Source organism: Cervus elaphus, chromosome 11, assembly GCF_910594005.1.
Source record: "Cervus elaphus chromosome 11, mCerEla1.1, whole genome shotgun sequence".
Lineage (NCBI taxonomy): Eukaryota > Metazoa > Chordata > Mammalia > Artiodactyla > Cervidae > Cervus > Cervus elaphus.
This window is the reverse complement of record NC_057825.1, coordinates 12,772,305-12,794,573: the sequence shown is the minus strand read 5'-3', so window position 1 is coordinate 12,794,573 and position 22,269 is coordinate 12,772,305. Positions and strand designations below refer to the sequence as shown.

Genomic DNA, 22,269 nt, shown 5'->3' with positions numbered 1-22,269 from the left:
AAGTTCACCTGATTCAACTCCCTTACTCTACAGATGGGGAACCTAAGACCTGAGAAGAAGAAGACTCAGGGAGGGAAACTGCTCACAGTCACATCTGTGTGTAGCCACAGAGCTGTCATGACTTCCCTCGTGGCCAGAAAGCCTTGAGCAACTCAGTGGCCCTTCACCCTTTTCCTTTGACACTGAGGAGTTGACTCAGCAATGGGATGAAACCCCTGGGGTTCCAGTTGCAGAAGGGGCCTAGCCATGGATGCTGCCAATGAGTCTTCGGAAGGAAGCCCATTCATCCTGCTGGGACTAACAACAAATCCCAGCCAGCGGCGGCCCCTTTTCCTGCTCTTCTTGGTCCTTTATGTGGCAGGCATCCTGGGTAATGGACTCATCGTGGCCGCCAGCCGAGCCAGTCCAGCCCTTCACACTCCCATGTACTTCCTGCTGGCCCACCTGTCCTTTGCTGACCTCTGCTTTACCTCCGTCACGGTACCTAAGATGCTGGCCAACCTGCTGGCCCATGACCGCTCCATCTCCCCGGCTGGCTGCCTGACCCAGATGTACTTCTTCTTCGCCCTGGGTGTAACTGACAGCTGCCTCCTGGCTGCCATGGCCTATGACCGCTATGTGGCCATCCGGCACCCCCTCCACTATGCCACGAGGATGTCCCGGGCCGTGTGCACAGCCCTGGTGGGGACGGCGTGGCTCGTGTCCCACGCCCACTCCCTCCTGCATATCCTGCTTATGGTCCGCCTGTCCTTCTGTGCCTCCCACCAAGTGCCCCACTTCTTCTGCGACCACCAGCCTCTCTTAAGGCTCTCGTGCTCTGACACCCGGCACATCCAGCTGCTCATCTTCACCGAGGGTGCCGCAGTGGTGGTCACTCCCTTCCTGCTCATCCTCGCCTCCTACGGGGCCATCGCAGCTGCGGTGCTCCAGCTGCCATCCGCCGCAGGGAGGCTCCGGGCTGTGTCCACCTGTGGCTCCCACCTGGCCGTGGTGGGCCTCTTCTACGGGACAGTCATCGCAGTCTACTTCCAGCCCACATCCCGGTATGAGGCTGAGAGGGGACGTGTGGCCACCGTCATGTACACTGTGGTCACGCCCATGCTGAACCCAGTCATCTACAGCCTCCGGAACCGGGATGTGCAGGGGGCACTCAGAGCCCTTTTCACTCGGCGAAGGATCTCAGCAGGTGATTCCTGAGGCCTGGACCCCACCAAGGAGGGACTGCATCGCCCACGGCAACACTCGTGACTGCCAGCATCTGCTCTGTGCTTCTTCCAAAACCGTAATAATGGCGATCCCTTTCTGAGGGATATTGTAGTGCAGGTCCTTGCCTGACCTGACGTTATGCCACAACAACCAGTGAAGCAGATTTTTATGACCCAGTTTCACAGATGAAGAAACTGGGGCTCAGAGTAGAAGATTTGACTTTCCCAAGTTTACACTATTTTTAGGTGGCAAAACTTAGGCCATTTTAGCAATACCATACCCGCTTCTAACAGTCACTTTCAGGCAGTTAGAGGTGCATTCTACTGTTTTTTGTTGTATTTGGGCTGAAAGCTATATGGAAGGCTGTGCTACCCAGATCTTGCTTGGGGAAGACTGGCACTTCGTTTTCCATCACATCACCATGTTTCCTCGAAAAACTGACTTCTTCTCATCTGTCTGAGACAGAGGCTAAAGTTCACATACCCATATGTCAAGGGCTGACCTCACCCAGTGAACCCAGTTTGGCACAGAGGAAATACTCTGGGCATCTGAGATGAATAAATGAGTGTATTTTTTATGTTCATGAGCACTTAGAAGCTGTCCATTTTTCTTACCCTTTGTTCTCATAACTTGTTTGCTATGATCCTGCCTATTCAGCTCCCCCCTGGCCTTCTGTAGTGGGAGCAGGCAGTCGGCATGCAATGTAAATAGATAAATTAACTTAAGCAAGACAGAGAAGAGACAGGGCACAGGCATTGGTAGAGATGGAAGGGGTATTTTTTTTTTAGTTTTTATCATATGTCAGCACTACACATATTTTTTTGAATTCTAGGTTTTGTTTCTTTTCCCCTTGCTTTGACTGTGCTGGGTCTTCCTTGCTGCATGCTAGCTTTCTCTAGTTGCAGTAAGCAGGGGCTCTCCTTCACTGCAGAGCTCTGGCTTCTCACTGCAGTGGCTTCTCTTATTTAGGAGCACAGGCTCTACAGCATGGGCTTAGTAGTTGTGTCACACAGGCTTAGTTGATCATTGACATGTGGGATCTTTCTGTACCAGGGATCGAACCCATGTCCCCTGCATTTGCAGGAGGATTCTTAACCACTGGACCACCAGGGAAGTCCAAGCAGGGGTATTCTTATTGCCACTTCACAGATGAGGAAATGGAGGCTCAGTCTTTGAGCCAGAGCAAGAGCAAGCACTTCTGCTGCTCAAGCCCTTCAGGTGTATCTTCACTGGGTCCCACAGAACCCAGATCCCCAGTGTGGTAGCCTCAGTGAAAGAACTTGCAGGCTACAGCAGTCCTAGGGCTGGGTTATCCACGGGCCCATCTACTTCCCACTAATGAGTCCGCCACCACCTGATCCTAGGACTGCTATCCTATGCCATTTATATCTAAAAGAAAACTTAAAGGTCTTTGGACCACTGGTTTTAGAAAACAAAACAAAAAACCACAACTCTTTTTTTTTTTTTTTCAATGAAATCTTACCCAGAAACATACTATCTAAAATGAAGGGGAGAAAGCAGGAGTAAAGGTCCGAGGGACCCTCTAGGGAGCCCATCTTCTCAGCCTCCCCAGTGCATCCTTCTCACGGCCCAAAGGGGCCCCTGATCCATTCCAAACCCTTACTTTGATAAATTGGGAAACTGAGGCCCAGAGTGTTTAAGGGACCTACCCAGGTCACACAGAGTCAGTGGTGACCTTCAGGCGTCCTAACTTGGCCCTCCAGCACCCTGCCACTTGGCCCTGCAGTGACACGAGACCATCCTCATGTCTACCTGATCCACCGTCCTCCCACCCCCACCCCGAGGCTCAAGTTGATGCCATATCCTTGCTCCTCTATCAATAGCCCCACAACCTGCTTCCCCCTCACTCTTCTCTGGAGTTTCAGAAAAGTACTGGTGGTGATGCTCATCACCCAGTCCATACCTGTACCATCAGCCCCACCCTATGACAGAAGGTATGTCATCTGCTGGCCATCAGGGACCTCACCTGAGTTCTGCCAGTGTCTCGAGAACCTGGCACAGAGATATACACGTGCTCTGAGGTCATCTCATCTGTCCTCTTGCCTCTTTCCTTCAGCATAAGGGGAGAGGGGCCCTATGGGGCTCAAGGGATCATTGATGCTTTTTCTGGGCCAGCAGCCTTGACCTGGTCATCCCGCTCAGCCCCCCAAAGAGACCTCATCCCTGGATGAGTGGTCTCCACCGCCCACGTTGTAGCACAGCCCAGCTTCTGACCTTGGTCTCTGACCAAGGCATGCCATCTCTACCCCAGCGTGGTCAGTTCCTTCCACAGGATGGCCATAACCAGTGTCAAAAGTGCTGTTTTTGACCAGTGTCAAAAGGTCTCATGAGAGCCCAGGGAGAAACCCCCACTATGCCTGTAGGGAAACTGAGGCTCAGAGAAGAGAGGAGGCTTCTCTTGGTTGGCTCCACCAGCCAATTTTAGTCCCAGTTCTCCTGACTCAGTCTCAGGCTCTTTCAACCACACCACAAACCACCACTCAGTTTAAGTTAATAAATAGTTATTGACCATCTTCTATGTGCCAGGTGCTGGGCTAGATGATGCCTGATCTACTTCCAGACCCCCAGAAAAACAGGGAGAGGGGGGTGGGGGGCACATAAGTAGCCTCAATCAATAGGCCCATGGGTCCCTGGGCCCCATTCCCACCCCACCCACCACCTAGATCAGGTTTCTTGTTTTACTTCAGGAATCCCTAAAAGATGATATTGACCGGGAGATAACTATGAAACCTTCCCCCATCCCCAGCCAAGAAAAACCACTGAGTTCAAAAATCCACTGAAGAATTTTCCCTGCATCTTTTTCACATGAACTACAAAGAACAGTTTTTAACACCATAAGCAAATAAGCCTATACAAATTGACTCACTTCCAAGCAGTTCCCTTGGAAGAGAAGGTACCCAGGGAGGCTGCTTCGGCTTCGTGGGTTTGCGGTCACCCCTCAGAAGGACTTTGAACTGCTTCTCCTTACCCACCCTATTCCCTGACTTTGTCCGGAAACGACTTCTGGCCATTTCAGAATCAATCTAGCCCACCCTCCTAGCATGGGTTTTCCCTGGTGGCTCAGAAGCTTAAGAATCTGCATGCAATGCAGGAAACCCAGATTTGATTCCTGGGTCAGAAAGATCACCTGGAGAAGGGAATGCCTACCCACTCCGGGATTCTTGCCTGGAGAAATCCATGGATAGAGATACAGTCCTTGACGACTGAGTGACTCTCATCCTCCTAGCATTGATATTACTAACCCTTCATTTTATGCCAATAATAGGTAGTGCTAGGAACCACGACATCCAGAAAAAATAAACAATTGCATTTCAAGAAAAGAATTGAGTCTGCCTCTCCAGCCTCACTTCCAGTGCAGGCTTTCTGCATCATAATGTAAGGCCGCCTTCGTTTCAAAAAACAACTGGAGAGATCTTAGTTGTGAAAGAGGCTCTGATCATAAATGGCAAATTGATTACTTCTTCGAAGGGACCAAAAAAATTTCTATAATCCAAGTCTTCTTTCATGCAAGGGCTGCCACAGGGAAAATGCAACTATTAGACTTGAAAAATAAAAACATGAAGACTCTCTAAATGTGAAAATGTCTGCTTTAGAATACTAGGAACGGATCAGTATTTCAAGAAGCTGTTTATCAGCCAGCAGTTTCTCTCACTCTAAACCAGGGATGTCTCCCTCGCTCATCCTTTTCATGTCTCTTATGTGCCTGCCCCGTTCTCTCCTTTCAGTTGCTTGTGTTCCTACTTTCTTCCTTTTTTTGCTCTCTGGGCTCTCTGCTTTCTCTGTTATGATTATATATTGAGCAGTAGGACTACAGACAGCCCTTGCCTTCACATACGTAATAGGAACACAGATTATTATCAAAGCCAGGAGAGGTGTACAGGGTACTATGGAAGCATCAAAGAGGGAGCAATGAATGGAGATGGGGAGTCACTGAAGGGTGATGTGAGGAGTCTGATGGATCACACTGGTGATTAATGGCCCTAGTTCACCCGTCCCTGAATCCTTGGCCATGTAACTTTGCCCTTCATCTGGGATTTTGGGTTCAGCCATCCAACTTGTTTTGGCCAACGAGATATTAGAAGGCATGACATAGACATGAAAAGAAGCTAAGACATTGTTTTTTTTCTCTTGTGTTTTTCTCTTTGCCATGAGAAGGACATGCCCAGCTAGCCCACTGGCCCCCAGCAGAAAATTAAAGACACACAGGGCAGAGCTTTTCCAGTCCTCAAGGAGATTCAGGAAGCCAGCGCAGAGCAGAGCCTCCCACTGACCTGCAGACACAAGAACAAACCCAGGCTGTCTCATTGACGCAAGAGTGAAAATATTTTTTGAATTAATTTTTATTGCAGTATAGTTGCTTTACAATATTGTTAGTTTCTTCTGTACAGCAAAGTGAATCAGCTATATGTATATACATATATATATATACACATAAATATATATGTGTGTGTGTGTGTATATATATATATCCTTTCTCTTTTGGATTCCTTTCTCATTTAGGTCACCGCAGAGCCCTGAGTAGAGTTCCCTGTGCTATACAGTAGCTTCTCATTAGCTATCTATTTTATATATAGTATCAATGGTGTATATACATCAATCCCAATCTCCCAATTCATTCTACCACTTCCCCTTTCCCCCTTGGTATCTGTACATTTGTTCTCTATGTCTGTGACTCTGTTTCTCTTTATTATTTTGACTATTATTATTATTTAAATTTTATTTATTTTTTGGCTGTGCTGGATCTTTGTTGCTGCATGGGCTTTTCTCTAGTCGCAGCAAGCGGGAGCTACTCTCTAGTTGCAGTGTGCGGGCTCCTTACTGCAGCGGCTTCTCTTGGTGCTGGGCACGGGCTCGAGAGCACTTAGGCTTCAGTAGTTGCAGCTCCCAGGCTCTAGAGCATGACCTCAATAGTTGGGTACACGGCTTAGTTGCTCCGTGGTATATCGAGTCTTCCCAGATCAGGGATTGAACCTGTGTCTCCAGAACTGGCAGGCAGATTCTTTACCACTGAGTCACCAAGGAAACCCTGTGTCTCTGTCTCTTCTTTGCAAATAAGATCACCTATACCATTTTTCTAGATCACACGTGTATTTGTTAATATATGATATTTGTTTTTTCTTTCTGACTTACTTCACTCTGTATGATGGTCTCTGGGTCCATCCACGTCTCTATAAATGACCCAGTTTTGTTCCTTTTTATGACTGAGTAATATTCCATTGTGTATGTGTACAACATCTTCTTTATCCATTACTCTGTGGATGGACATTTAGGTTGCTTCCAGGAATGAAGACATTAAGCCACTGAGTTTGGGGGGTGATGTGCTACATGGTAACAGCAAGTTGATGAGGCTCCCATAACTGTTTTCTGATACTTGTCTTTGTCTCCAGCGGAGCACATTCCGGCCCCTTCAATGTCCTGAGGACTGAGCTCCCAGTGAATGCTTGCTTTCTCTCTTTGCTTTGGGGGATTTACATTCTTGTTCTGAGCACGTTTCTTCCCCACCCCCACCGTCTCTGCCAATCTAACCAGGATTCTTAGAGGGAATGAGTTATGTCATTGGAGGAAGAGCTCCTGGAAGTAAAAGCCATGGCCCCCACTTCTAGATCTCACAACCAGATCCATTTTCTCTTCGTAGCGAGTCAGGGTCATCTCTTGGTTGCCTTTTTCAGGGACTCCGTAATCACTCCCAAGCTTAGATTCAGCACTGAAACATTTTTGGCTCTTCCCTTGTGGGAAGGGAAATTGAAATTGGCAAAGGCTGAAAAGATGAAATGAGCAAAATTGATCAAGTCAGCCGATTTGGCAAGTAGCCGGACCCCACATACATACAGACACCACCCCTTCCTCTCTCCAGGGACCACAGAACAACTGACAGCTGGTGAAATCATGACCATCACCACACATATCATGAAACTGAGTTAACCACAGACCTCGGAAACCACAATGACAAGGCAGGAGGTTGAGTAAACACAGGCCAGATTTGGTGCTGGTGGCTTTGTACTCATCCTCATTTTATGAGGACCACTTGATCCTCATAAAAACTTTGTGCAGCACACATCATGATGCCTATTTAACAGATGAGGAAATTGCAGCTCAGGGGAGTAACTTGCTGAAGGCTCCAAACTAGAAAGTGGTGGAATCATTATTTGAGCACAGATCTGTCTCTAGGCTGATATGAGGACTAGTAAAACCCCTCACCTGTTTCTTATCCAAATCTACTGACCATGCATTAGAATCACATGGCCTGCTTATTAAAATATATATCCTACTCTCCACGCTCAAACTTTCTGAAGCAGCAGGGCCTGCATTGTGAATAACCACCCTACGTGATTTTGAGGCAGGTGGTCTTTGGGGCATATTGATAGGATCACTGACCTAAATCATATAAAACTTGAGATTGCCAGAACTTCCCCTGGCGGTCAGTGGTTAAGAATCTGCCTACCAATGCAGCAGACAAGGGTTCGATCCTTGGTCAGGGGTCTAAGATCCCACCTTCCGCAGGGCAACTAAGCCTTCGTGCCACAACTTCAGAGCCCATGCTCTGGAGCCCACACATCACGACTAGAGAGGTGTCCTCATGCCACAACAAAGAGCCAGCAGAGCCAAAAATAAATTTAAATTAAAAAAATTAAAAGTCAGAGCTGGTTGGGACGTGTTCAGAGGTGATTCAAAGGCTGAAGGAAATATACAACTCTGGAAATAATGGACAGTTATGAGAAACACTGGAGAGAAGAGGTTTCTGTGGTTCTTACTGTTGGAGGACACGGATGGAACAAAAAGTGCCCACCAAACTGAGAAGGCATCTTCAGACTGAAAAAAGAGGCAGGCAGTTCCAAATAATCAACAAATGAGTTTATTGTAGGGCAACTTATTCACCAGGTGTGATTGGCAGAAAAGGATCCAGAAGCACTCACTCGAAGCTGAACCCTGCATGATCGAGGGGGCATTGGGAGAATTTTATAGTTAACCTAGAGCATGGGAGCCCTGAAGGAGGGCATGGCAACCTACTCCAGTATTCTTGCCTAGAGAATCCCCATGGACAGAGGGGCCTAGTGGGCTACAGTCCATGGGGTTGCAAAAAGTCAGACATGACTGAGTGACTAAGCACATAGGGCATGGCAGCAGGTGCTCAGAAACAGGACATGCATTCCTAGGATTTCAGTTCAGTTCAGTTCAGTCTCTCAGTCGTGTCCGACTCTTTGCGACCCCATGAATCGCAGCACACCAGGCCTCCCTGTCCATCACCAACTCCCAGAGTCCACCCAAACCCATGTCCATCGAGTCGATGATGCCATCCAACCATCTCATCCTCTGTCATCTCCTTCTCCTCCTGCCCTCAATCTCTCCCAGCATCAGGGTCTTTTCCAATGAGTCAACTCTTCACATCAGGTGGCCAAAGTATTGGAGTTTCAGCTTCAACATCAGTCCCTCCAAAGAACACCCAGGACTGATCTCCTTTAGGATGGACTGGTTGGATCTCCTTGCAATCCAAGGGACTCTCAAGAGTCTTCTCCAACACCACAGTTCAAAAGCATCAATTCTTTGGTGCTAAGCTTTCTTTATAGTCCAACTCTCACATCCATACATGACCACTGGAAAAACCATAGCCTTGACTAGATGGACCTTTGTTGGCAAAGTAATGTCTCTGCTTTTTAATATGCTGTCTAGGTTGGTTATAACTTTCCTTCCAAGGAGTAAGCGTCTTTAAATTTCATGGCTGCAATCACCATCTGCAATGATTTTGGAGCCCCCAAAAATAAAGTCAGCCACTGTTTCCACTGTTTCCCCATCTATCTGCCATGAAGTGATGGGACCAGATGCCATGATCTTAGTTTTCTGATTTATGAATGAGTAATTAGCTTCATAGGTCCTGGGAACTCATCAAGGAAGATTTTCATCATTGTCTGGGGACAAACAGAGCACAGAGGCTACCTGGTCCTAATGATTATGAAACAATATCTATTACATACAAAGCCCTTGAAAACAGAGAAGTGATTCACTGAACAATCGAGTCCTGGGTAGGGTCAGTAGAAGGGTAGGAGAAACTGTAAGATGGTATTGGCTATGCTAATAACAGTCATATACTTGCCAACTCTCCTTTGAAATAAGTCTGAGGAATCCTATTTTTCTCTTCACTATTGAATTTGTAGAGATCATGGGAATCAGTGTCTTAGTTTTGGCTACTATAACCAAATACCATAGAGTGGGTGACTTAAATAGTAGACATTTATTTCTCACTGTTTTAAAGGCTGGAAGTCCAAGGTCAAGGATCCATCAGGTTTGGTTTCTGGTGAGAGCTCTCTTCCTGTATGGACACCAGTCCTCTCAGATTAGGGCCCCACCCTCATGACCTCATTCAACCTTGATTACTTCCTGTAGTCTCCAGCTACAGTCACATGGGGTGGCAGGGGGTAGGGAGGTTTGGTTAGGACTTCAACATACTAATTTGGGGTGGACACAATTCAGCCCATTACACCAGTCGCTGGACGGGCACCCCTTATCTCTTTCCAGAAGTCTTTTTGGGTGAACATTATTAGAGCGTACTAAGATCCTGACTCCAGAACTCCAAGTTCTGGGTTTAAGTCCCGACTTTACTAGATGATTGATTTTGGGCAAATTGCTTAACTATAAAATGAGAGTGATACTATCTCCCTGGGGTTGTTATGAGAATTATCTAAGGGCTTAGCACAATGACCTGGCACAAAGTAAGTCAAAACGCACGCTGGTAACTCTCATCGCTACCGGCAAGGGAGGCAGAGACAAGAAGTCGTGGGCTTTGGGATCTGGACATGAAGGCTGTCCCCTGAGCTCAGGTGCTTGGGACTCCGGACTTGGGCCTGGCAGGAAACCAGTGCTCCCTCTTCTCTCCCTGGCCAGACTTTCCCTCAGCCTCCACTGACCATAATGTGAAAGTTAAGTGTATGTATGTTTATTCCTGAAACAATATTTGTTTTCTTCGTTACTCATTAATAAATCATGTGAATGTAGTACTTCCTGATTCTCTTTCCTAAAAACAAATTCTGTAAAATGATTCACAGAGTCCCCTGGTGACCTGGCAGTTAGGATTCCCACTTTTCACTGCTACAGTCCAGGTTCAGTCCCTGGTGGGGAAACTGAGATCCCGCAAGCTGCTCAGCCTGCCCCACCTCCGAAAAAAAGAAAGAAAATAAAATGATTCGTGTATGGTGCCAGACATCACCCACATGTCTCAAATCCAGTCTGTGCTCTTCTAATTTAACAGGAAAAAAAAAAAAATACTATTTGTTCCCTCTCCTCTGCTGCCACCGTGTGATCGTATTGGATTATAATCAGTATTTCTACAGGCTTTGGCAGAGCTGAGGGCTTGATTTGAACTTATCTGGGTCTCAGTGAGCAGACATTTTAATCTCTCTGATTAAAAATATATAACATGTCTGCACCAAAAGTTACATGACTTATAGTCTTCTAGCCTACTGTGGTGAATTCCAGCCTATTACAACCTTGGGGATTTTCCCCACTTAAGCAGCCACCACTTATGATCTCAGACCAGACAACAGAAATGGTGAGATGCAGTCCCCGTCCCCAGAGACTTCATAGTCTAATGTGTAAACAAATACTTAGGCAACTACACACACTGAAGATGGGGTTATCCTATGGGAAAAGGAGACAAGGTTATTTAAGTCACCAGAACTTTTCACATTTCACAACTTAGGAAAAACTTTACATTGTTCATTAAATTAAACCAAATGCAATATGATAGCATGATGGTGACAGTAGATTTCTTAAAAATTCATTGATTCATAAAATCTGAGAGCTCAACACGTCTTAAAAAAAATCATCTAATGCAACTCCTCATCTTACAAGAGGGGAAATGGAAGTCCAGGGAGAGGAAGAGACTTACCTAACAGCACACAATTGGTCAGGGAGAGGACTGGAGTTCATGCTGACTGTACTCCTGATCATTGCCACTCAGAGCCAGATGTGGGTGGCAGTGTGGCCAGGGGTGTAACGGGAATTTGGGAAGAAGGAATTTTTGGAGGAAAGGGGGACACCTCAGGGGGTACATGGCTGGTCATAGCCACAGTCAAGATGGAAAGGTTGTTTTTTGTTTTTTATTTGGTTGCTCTAGGTCTTAATTGTGGCATGTGGGATTTTTAGTTGTGGCATGTGGGATCTAGTTTCCTGACCAGGGATCAAACCCAGGTCCTCTGCATTGTGATCATGGAGTCTTAGCCACTGGACCACCAGGGAAGTCCCCAGACAGAAAAGGTTCTGATGTGAAACACAGGTAGGCCTGGAAGACCCAGGTCTCCACCCAGCTTCATATCTTTTTCTCACTTCCCAAAATTCTGTTTCTCCTCCTCCAACCTGTTCTCTCCACTCTCTTTTTTTCTAATCGATCATTTTATTGACATTTGATCATTTTGCTTTCTTTGCTAAGAACAAACATCATGGAGATAGTATACATTTTGGAATGCCACAGGCCTGAGTTTAAACCTTGCCCTGCCCTCTAGCTGTGTAACTTGGAATTGTTACTTAACTCTGCAAAGTCTTGGTTTCATCTTTGAAACATTACTTATCATGAAAGGATGTGGCCTTCAATGAGCCCTTATATTCATTATTAAACACTCAATTCTTACCAAGTGCCAGGCACCATTGTGGGTGCTGGGGATCATAAAAACAGCACTTATTTGAAGGCTGACTAGGTATTTTATGAATTGACTCAGTTTACTCATCCCCACTTCTCAGATGAGAAGACTGAGGTATGGAAGGATTCTCTATCTTGCCCACAAACCTGTAAATGTCAGCCTAGTCCCAGAGTGAATAGAGGCTATGCCATACACAAGGAGGAAAATAAATTCCATGCCTTCATGGGATTTTCATTCCAGAGGAAAGTGCAATCTGGAAAACTACTGAGACAATTTGTAATAGACAAGTATTGGTTTCTCATTCCTTCTCCCAAGTCCATGACCAAAAAGGAGGATCATGTAAACAAAGAGAAGTGACCTGAATGCTCTTCTGTTTCAACTCCTTCCGCCCCTTACTCAAATAAAAAAGGAAACAACAGCAGTGAACCCTTGTTTTGACAGCTGCTGTCACTCACCTTAATCAACAGGTTGGAGAACCTCAAACTTGAACCACCTGGAGGGCTTGTGAAAAGTGTGCTGGGCCACTCCCAGAATTTCTGATGCAGTTAGTCCAGGGGGAAGCCTGAGATTTTGCATTTCTAACAAGTTCCCCAGTGAAGCTGACACTGCAGTTCTGGGATCACACATGGAAAACAACTGAACAATCCATGAAGCACTGTTGTTCCCATTGCCAAAGTGAGGAAATTGAGTTTCAAGAAGGCTAGGTGCCTCACCAGAAGTTCCACCACCAGTGAGGGACAGACAGGATTTGATCTGTCTGGCTCCAAAGCCTGTGCTGTTTGTACTTCCCCCTAGGACAGGATTTCCTCATTCCATGTCTATTCACGTTATCCCAGAATTTCTGTTCTTGAAAGGCAAAGTCAAGGTGCTGGGAGAGCATGTTTTCATTTCCAATGAGAACCGAAGATGGCTTATAAAAGCTTTTAAAACATTTCTATTACCCAATAATTCCTCTTCTAGAAGTCTATACTATGAAAATGATCCAAAATATAGCCCCAAATATAAAGATGCTACTTGTTTTAGCCAAAAGCTAAGAATCTAAATATCCAATATCAAGGAACTGGTTAAATAAAGTATGGCCTATCCAAATGATGAAATATTATGAGGCCATTAAAAATTATTTATTTAGAATTTAACATGTCAAAGCACTTATGATACAACATTAAGTTAAACAAAACACAGAACTAAATTCAATAAGCTCTCAATATTACTAAAAATATTGAAAAAGCTGGAAGGAAATAAACAAGAACATTGACAATAGCTGTCTCTGTTTCTAATTTCTATACTTCCCAAATACTTTCTACAATAAGCTTTTTTTAATTAAAAAAAAAAACCATGCAGTTTCTTTTTCTGGTTAACTACAAGAAATACTGTCAAGACCCTATTACAGTTAGTCAATTCCTAAAAAGCCAGGAAAAGCAAAACTGAACTTTAAAGCTAACATTTAATTAACAGATTATATTTTTCCTGACCCTACAATGTACATAGTTCAAAGTAAAAAAATAAGAGGAAAAAAACTCAAAAGACAATCATTATCATAAACACACAGAAAGAAGACCAGAAAGATACCTGTAAAATGATAACAGGGATTATTTTTGGTTGGTGGAATTATAAGGCTTTTTACATCTTTTTAGTTTAACAATTACTGTTACATTTTCTACAATGAACATCAATTACTTTTTGAATAAAAAGTCTTTGCTGTTTTCCTTTTTAAGAGGAACTACCTCTTATAAAGGTTGTTTTTAAGAGACAACACCAGCAAATTACAGCACATCTATACACTGGAATAAACAGCAACTTTAAAATGTTGTAAAAGAGTATTTAGTAACACAGAAAAACATTTGATATATTAGCTGACCATACTATAAAACAGTATGTTCAGAATGATCCCATTGTTTTCTTTAACAACAAACACACAAAATGTCTGTGTATACAAAGAAAACACCTTGGAAGGAAATATCCCAAAATATTAATAGTGTTTTATCCTAGGTAGTAAGATTAGAGAGTATTCTAATTTTCTTTTTTTTGCTTCTGTATTTTGGTAAATTTTCCTTTCTTAAATATTGGTTACTTTTCCAATATTTAAAAAAATTAACAAAAGCTACATTAAACAAATAAAAAAAATTTTTTACCTTGTTAAATAAAAGAGAAACAGAGAAAAGGTGAGCAGGGGTATCTTATTGAAAGATCTTTCTTTAAAAATGCTTCCCAGCTCCATCCCAGCTCTAATTTTTAAGTCAAGCTGATTTTCCGGCATCAAGAGGAAAGCCCATTTCTATCCTTCCTCCTACTGTAGACTTAACAACACCTGAGCAGGACATCGACTCCAGCAGCAAAGGTCACCCCTGTTGATGGGGCAAACATATGTGGTCCAGAACCTTTAAACAAGACCCTAGGGAGAACAGGGTGTTAGGGTTAAAAAATTTAACTGCCCTCTATGGTGATGAGTCTGATTACACGTGAATATAATATGATCATTGATGAAGGAAATGTAGTATTTATGTTGCAAATAACACACTAACTATAGGATTATACTCCCGGACCTGGCAAAGAGACCTCTGAGACCATCTGAAGACAATTTCCAGGACACTGTCTTTAGGATGCTATGTAAATATTGACTGGAAACAATAACAGAGATGTCACGCTAGAGGATCTTAAGTAAACAGTTGAAAAGCCTGGCTTCCTGTTTATACAATGTTAAGTCACTTCATGGGGAACGACAAGGTGATTCAGCACGCTGATTTGATCGGAGAATTTCTTGACCTGACATATCATAGAAGGGACTATGAGAACAGGGGGAAAAGCCGGAAGATCACACAAAAGAATGAAAATAAACACGCGAACATGTGTCTCCCAGCCCAAACCATGAGAGGTCTATGCCACCGGCCCAGATGGTCAATCAATTTCTAAATCACTGTCCTCACTGTGGCAGGTGGCAGAGTTACGCACAGAGGTTAGCAACAAAACTTCCTTTTCCGGGAGCAATCCAAACTCCTGGAGGAAAGCCTCAAGGTCCACAGCAAAAAAATCTTCCCCCAGCTGGTCAGTGACACGGACAAAGTTGCCAATCAGTTCGCCCCCCTTGTAGATGAGCAGGGCAGGGAGGGCATTCCTGGTGAAGCGGCTGCTGGCCCCGATCACCGAGCTCCTCACCCGGCAGAACTTGACAGCCGGGTACTCTGCCGCCAGGCAGAGCATGCAACCGTTCATGGCTTCGGTCCCCGGGATGCCGTCCTCGTAAATGTGGACCATGATGAGGGTGCTCCTCTGCTCCCTGTCGATCATGTCCAGGAACCCTTCTCCGCTGGGGATCTCAAAAACCTGCTTGAACTGGGGCCCCTGGTAGAGCTGCTGCCGCATCTCTTCCATCCTCTGCTTCCGGTACTGCTGCAGGAACTCCTCATCGTCCTGGTCCTCGTTCATCACGGCCAAGTCCTTCAGAGTCATCTGCGGGGGGACCAGCAGTGAGCGTAAGAGATGTAAAGCCAACAGCGACACACGTTACACAAGACGTGTGAGGTGCCAGGCTAATAACACTGGAGATCAGGGGTAGCTTCTGAGCGAGGCCGGGGTGCTTCTAATTACCTTCCCACTGATCTTCTCCTGGAGGTCCTTCTGCTTCTGCTGCTCCTCCTCTTCGTCCAGATGGGACCTGCAGCTCAGGGACAGCTTCTTGATCAGCCTCTCCATCTCCCGGCACTGCTCCTCCCGCTGCTCTGTCTCCAGCTGTTTGAAGCGGCGCCAGTCATTGATCACGCCTTTTGGACCTGAGTCGGGGGTGAACGTGGAGGTGACCGAGGATGAGCAAGGAATTAGGGGCCAGGGCACATCTGTCCAGAGCTGGCTCCATCAACAGCACAGGGATGCTCACACAGGGCAGCGTGGTCCACACACAGGCACGTCCATGGCAGGACGGTGTGCGAGAATTAAAGGGCCACACTAAGACCCAATCTTAGGAGATGAGTGAAATGAATTCAGACTCATCTACCCAAAGGACAATAAAGCAACTCTTAGAAACAATAAGGTAGCTATAGGTTCCCTGCCATGAAAAGTGTCTAAACATATTAGGTCAAAAAAGAAAAAGTAAAATGCAGAACAATATCATGGTATGATCCTCCAATTTTTAGAAAAGGAACTATATGTTCATGTGTAAATATTTACATATATTTGTATATGTACATGTACATTTATATGACCTCTATATTTGCATGTAGAAAAAGGGCCAGAAAAAGAGGTAAACTGTTAACAGTGGATATATCCAGGAAGTAAGATCTAAGGAGACTGGTGAGAGAGAACTTTTACTATTTCCTTTCCACACTTCCGTATTATCTGACTTTTTATAACAAGATTGTGGCAGGTTGTCCTGTTATTCAAACTAACCCCAAACCTCCCAGCCCCCTGCTATATAGCCCGGCCCCTTACCACGTGACTTGTAATACCACCTCTGGGATGAAAACATGTATCCCCAGCCCACTGATGCAGGGCTTGGCCATGTGACTTACTGTGGCCACTGAATTCTGAGCAAAAACTTAACAAGCCGTTATATGTCTCCAACAGCTCTCTCTTTCTCTACACTTGGTCAGGAGAACCGTGTGTCCCCAAAGGGGCTGCTCCTTCAGCCTAGTTCCTGGGATGACAGGACACGTGACGCAGAAGCAAGGCTGCTGGTGATCCAGACGGGCAACAAGTAACATGACTGAGAAATAAACCTTTGCTGTCACAAGACTCTGAGACTGGGAGGTCAAGGTTTATTTGTCGTCACAGGAAAAAAATATAAATATCTGTATGAAGAAAACTTTAAAATGCTGCCAAGAAACACTAAGAGAGACCTGAATAAATGGAAAAGCAACACCATATTCCTGACTAGGAAAACACAACATCACAAGGGCATCATCATCCCTAAATTCACCCATATATTTAATGCATTTCTGATAAACATATGTGATTACACACGTGTGCATGCTCCTTTGGAAAAATAAGAAAACGGAAGTTAAGAAAATAATGACACAGAAGAGTACTGTATGGGGACCAGGCTTACCAGATACTAAAACATATTATAACGGAATAATTAAAGCAGTGTGGGAGGACTTCCCTGGTGGTCCAGTGGTGAAGAATCCGCCTGCTAAAGCAGGGGATAGGGGTTCAATCCTGGTCCGGAGGATTCCACGGACTGTAGAGCAACTAAGCCCGTGTGCCACAAGTACTGAAGCCCATGGGCCCTAGAGCCTGTGCTCCACAACCAGAGAAGCCACTGCAATGAGAAGCCCGAGCACCGCAACTAGAAGCCCCTGCGAAGCAACGAAGACCCAGTGCAGTTATAAACAGATAAGTAATTAAAACAGAAGAACACCACTGTGATGTTAAAAGATGAATCAGTGGGAGAGGCTACCAAGTACAGCCAAAGACGCAAATACAAGCAGAAATTCAGTACAAGATAGAACTGGCATTTCAAAACAACGGAGAAATGGCCAGTCCTGGGGTCTGAGCAATGCCCTGGGCCCAGCAAAGGGACCAAGTTTCCAGAGCCTTGAAGACAAGGGGTAACACCCCAAAATACAGACTCATTTTCCACTCTACCTTCATTGGCCGAGCAGCTGCCAAGAATAAAGGTTGCATCTCCCAATACCTGGCAAACAAATGCAGTATTGCCTCACGACTCGATTGCTTCTCTGAGGTGCCCACCAGTGTTTTTGGGGAGAAGCTTCGAGAACAAGTTGAGGAGCGGCTGTCCTTCTATGAGACTGGAGAGATTCCCTGAAAGAATCTGGATGTCATGAAGGAGGCAATGGTTCAGGCAGAGGAAGCAGCTGCCGAGATTACTAGGAAGCTCAAGAAACAGGAGAAGAAATGCTTGAAGAAGGAAAAGAAAAGGCTGGCTGCAATTGCCCTGGCTTCTTCAGAAAATAGCAGTGCCCCGGAGGAGTGTGAGGAGACAAACGAAAGACCCAGAAAGAAGAAAAAGCAAAAGCCCCAGGAGGCTCTTCAGAGAATGGAATGGAAAACCCATCTGTCTCTTTTTCCAAACCCAAGAAAAAGAAATCTTTTTCCAAGGAAGAGCTAGTTAGTAGTGATCTTGAAGAGACAGCTGGTACTGGAAGTCTTCCCAAGAGGAAGAAATCTTTTCCCAAAGAGGAACCAGTTACTGACCCTGATGAGTCAGAAAACAAGAGGGTCCTCAAGAAAAAGCAGAAATTGTCTTCCAAGGAGGAGCCACTCAGCAGTGGACCTGAAGAGGCTGCTGCCAGCAAGAGCAGCGGCTCCAAGAAAAAGAAAAGGCTCTGAAAGCTATCCCAGGAAAGTTAGATTGGACATCTTCCTAGTGGGGCATAACTTACAGAGGTATTCCCCATCCCATCCCCTAGAGCCCAATAAAAATAAAAACAAACAAACAAAAAACAATGGAGAAAAGATGGCTTATTCTAGTCAGTGATATTGAAATAACTGGGTATCAATATGAAAAAAATTAAGCTGGAGTCCTACCACTTAACAAAATGAATTCCAAATACATCAACAGTTAAGTGTTAAACAAACAAACAAACAAAATCATAAAAATACTTTTTTTAAAAGGCATGGGAGAAAGAAAAACAAAAGGCATGGGAGTCTTTTTTAATAATCCTCGAGTGGAGAAAGGCCTTTTACATAAGAAATAAAACTAAGAAACTATAAAATAATGCTTTCAAGCACATAACAATTGGAAAAAAAAAAAACCACTTTCTGCCAAGAAAAGAGCAAAAACCAAGAGACAATAAAATAGAAATATTTGCAACTCAAACCACAGATTATTTTCCTTAATATATAGATTCCTATGAAGAAAAAGACCAAGTACCCAATTTTGAAAATGAGCAGAGGACATTAACATATCCTTTAAAATTAGAAAAACAGGCTCGTCACTCCGAACCTAGAGGGGTGGAATGGAGGTTTAAAAGGGAGGGGACATATGTATACCTATGGTTGATTCATGTTGATGTATAGCAGAAACCAACATAATACTGTAAAGCAACTACCCTCCAATTAAAAATAAATAAAATTTTTTTAAAAAGACTTGTCACTTCTAAAAAGATAAAAACTAAAACTACAGTGAAGTGCCATTTGTCATCCATCAGGATGGCATCAGGGTATCAAAAAAGTTTGGTAACACAGCAGAATGTCATGTATATGGGAGCTGTCACACTCCTGCTTAAACTACAAACCAGTACCAGCTCAACTGACAGCAATTTGGAAATAATAAAATGTAGAAGTGTAAATATGCCATGACTAGGAATTTAGACTACCAATATACTCATACCCATGATTTATGTGATATCAAACACCTATTCATTTGAGAAGCTAGACTCAAAACACAGGCCAGGCTAATTGAATCATCAGTACACTGCTATGCATACTGTTAGTATCGCGCAGTGCAATACTAACGCCGTGAAATGGTAACACTGGGTTGTCTCTAGATGCGCAACTGGAATTAGAGAGACGTGTTCATGAGACTTCTGACACATATTTAATGGACATTTTTTAAACCTATTCCCAGAGCCCAGGATCTCCAGTACCTGTGTTAACTGAGATGCCTTCGCCTGCCAAGTCCGCGTCTGCGGGCGTGGAACCGCCAGCCAGGGCACCTCTGCCTCCGTCCTTGTCCTCGTGGTCGCTGTCCTCCTCCTCACTGCTGCTATAATAGTACTGCAGCTTCTCCCCCAGCAACTTATCATCCAGGGTCGTCATCCTGCCTGGGAGAGGGCGGCAACAGCAGGCTCTGAGCTGGTTTGGATCAGACAGACATGAATCTGAAGAGTTGGGGCTCACCTGTGCTCAGATCTACTATTCATAAGACCCTAAAAGTGACTGTTTTCATACACAGGATCTCAGCAAATCCACACGATGATCCTGTGACAGGGCTTATCACGCTCTTTTTGTAGAAGGTAAAACTGAGGCTCAGATGAGGAAAGTTTCACTGCCAAAAGTTTATAGCAAACAGTTGAGCTGGGCTCAGATCCCAGAGGTTCCTAACTCCAAGAGACTGCAGGTGTGGGCTACTGTCTTCTGACCAGTGTACACACAGGATACCCTGAAGGAGGGTAGTGGGTCAGAGGAATCTACAGAGTGACAAGATTTTTATCTCCACATACTTTTCGGTTTACCTACCAAGCAAGACTGCTGGTAATTGAAAAACTGGGTAAGAATTCTCAGGAAAAAATCCAAAAAGCAGCACCAAGAGTGGGATGCTGAGACACTGCTTGTCTAAGCCGATCACTCATTCATCTCTTGCCTTCCACTTCCCAGTGAGAGTTAGCAAGCTTTACCAACTTCGGTTAAAAGAGGGGCCCATGACAAGATTTAATAACCCCCCAGTGTTTAAGTTTCCTAATGTGGGTCGGTTGGCAAAGAGACCATCTGCAATGCAGAAGACTCCCGTTCAACACTGGGTCAGGAAGATCCCCTGGAGAAGGAAATGGCAACCCATTCCAGAATTCCTGCCTGGGAAATCCCATGGACAAAGGAGCCTGGAGCGCCACAGTCTATAGGATCGCAAGAGTTGCACACGACTTAGCGACTAAACCACCACACCACCAGTGTTTAAAGCACCATGGTGAGAGCCAAGCTTCTGCATCAGGAGAAGCCTGGGACATTTGGGGAGAAAGGTACAGCTTAGTCCCTCACAGGTCTGCCTGAGGATCTCACCAGGAGGGGCTGTAACTCCAGAATGCCTTCCTTTAAATATTGCAATGCCATGCTTCCTAGATTACAGGCATCCACGCCCCTGTTAAGACTCCGTAACAGTGACTACTCCCACCGGGCGGGGAGGTCTTGAAAACAAGAGATCGCCAATGCCCAGCACGAGGCCTCTGCACAATTTGCGAAGTTCACAGAGACAGCCCACATCTGTGGGGATACCCAGGGACCCGGGCAGCCAGACGAAGAGGTGGGGTGCAAAGTGGCAGGGCTGAGAAAAAAGGTGCAGGAGCAAAGCCGGGAGCGGGGAGTCGGTGAGAGAAATGGGACTAAACCTAACTTAAAGAGGCAGAGGGGCCCAGGCGGTGCAAGGTGAAAAGACAGGAGACTCGGCAGGGATGCGTATACGATGAGGGTGCTGCCTTGGGGAGGCGGCGGCAATGCCAGTGCCAGCGGAGGGGATGGGAAAGAGGCGGGGCCTTTAAAGGGAGGGGCAGAAGGCGGGGCCCGAGGGAGGTCTCACGGAGGAGGCGGTGCCCTTAAGGGGAGGGGGCCGAGGGCGGGGCCCGCGGGAGGGCTCGCGGAGGAGGCGGGGCCCTTCGGAGGAGGCGGGGCCCTTCGGAGGAAGTAGTCGAGGGCGGGGCCCGCAGAAGGGCGGCAGAGAGGCGCGGAACCTTGGGGGATTCCGAGGGAGGTGGGGCCAGCGGAGGGAGCCGGGAAGCGGCATAGACCTTAGGGGTCTAGGGGCCGCGCCAACCGGGCCATCTCGTCCAGGCTTGCCGACCACCTGTACTCTGCCACCTCCCACCTCATACCCTATCCCCGCCGCTTCTTCCCGGCTGACCTCAGTGCAGTTCCCCGGCCTAGTTCAGTCCGATCCTTCAGGATGGCACTACGGAAAGAAGGGTAACGCTCGGCTGGAGGAAGAGAAGTGGCTCCGCACCTTGAGCACCAAGAGAAAAGCCGCCTGAGTCCCGACTGCGCGGACCAATGGGGCAGCCTTTCTGCGTCAGCGCGGACACACGCTGCCCAATTAGAGGAAGCGCATCCTGGCCGGTCGAGCGGGAAGCTACGGGTCCTACTTTAGGACAAACTTCTCGACAACAGTGATACTCTTCTATTTGCTTTATTTTTGTTTTAATTTGAACGAAAGGCCACGCTAGATATGCCCAGCTTTGAGCAATAAGAACAATTTCATTGTCTTTGACGTGTCCGAAAACATTCCACATGTATTTTTACTGATTGTTAATCACATCACGTCTAGTAAGACAGAGGAAAGGTTTGGACATTAATTTTGCCCAAGAACACACAGCCACTTTGGATTAAAAGAAGAAAGTCAAGTCCAAGACAACTAAACGCAAAGTGAAATCCTGTATTGGATTCCGGAACAGAAAAAGGACTTGAATGAGACAGCTGATGAAATTTGAATAAGGTGTATCAGGAAACAATAGTATTGTTATCAATAGTTTTGATAATTGAGCTACAGTTATGTAAGATATAAACTTCAGGGAGTTCTGGGAGAAGAGTATAGGGGAACTCTATACTATTTTTTAAACTTTTTGGAAACGTAAAATGATTTCAGATTCTGAGCCCTTATTGAGGCATCAAATACACAACATGAAGTAGCTCCTGGAAAGCTTTGTGTAAATTGAATCATTCAAAATATACTAAAACAGTACACTGTTTAAAATATAGGTAAGTTTTATTTCCCTAAAATTTGAGAGATTATTTGTGATTCTAAACCACCTGCATT

General features: G+C 45.4%; 2 protein-coding genes across 4 annotated transcripts; one reads left to right on the top strand and one right to left on the bottom strand.

Annotated features, from left to right (window-relative positions):
• The first annotated feature begins 225 nt into the window (after positions 1 to 225).
• Positions 226 to 1,228, top strand: LOC122702926 (olfactory receptor 1K1). Its single transcript, XM_043916926.1, has one exon. The coding sequence runs from the start codon at positions 247 to 249 to the stop codon at positions 1,195 to 1,197; it is 951 nt and encodes a 316-aa protein (XP_043772861.1). The 5' UTR covers positions 226 to 246; the 3' UTR covers positions 1,198 to 1,228.
• Positions 1,229 to 12,957: 11,729 nt separating this feature from the next.
• PDCL (phosducin like) lies at positions 12,958 to 21,693 on the bottom strand. 3 transcript variants are annotated; one of them, XM_043916923.1, is made up of 4 exons: positions 21,361 to 21,693; positions 19,397 to 19,604; positions 15,441 to 15,622; positions 12,958 to 15,302 (listed from the first exon to the last, which is right to left on the bottom strand). In XM_043916923.1, exons 2-4 carry the CDS (start codon positions 19,566 to 19,568, stop codon positions 14,751 to 14,753), a joined length of 906 nt encoding a protein of 301 aa, XP_043772858.1. In that variant the 5' UTR covers positions 19,569 to 19,604; positions 21,361 to 21,693; the 3' UTR covers positions 12,958 to 14,750. The 3 variants fall into 3 exon arrangements, with proteins under 3 accessions (XP_043772858.1, XP_043772857.1, XP_043772856.1); XM_043916922.1 differs by having other exon boundaries at positions 19,397 to 19,573; XM_043916921.1 differs by having other exon boundaries at positions 19,397 to 19,573; positions 21,460 to 21,638.
• Between the last annotated feature and the right edge of the window lie 576 nt (positions 21,694 to 22,269).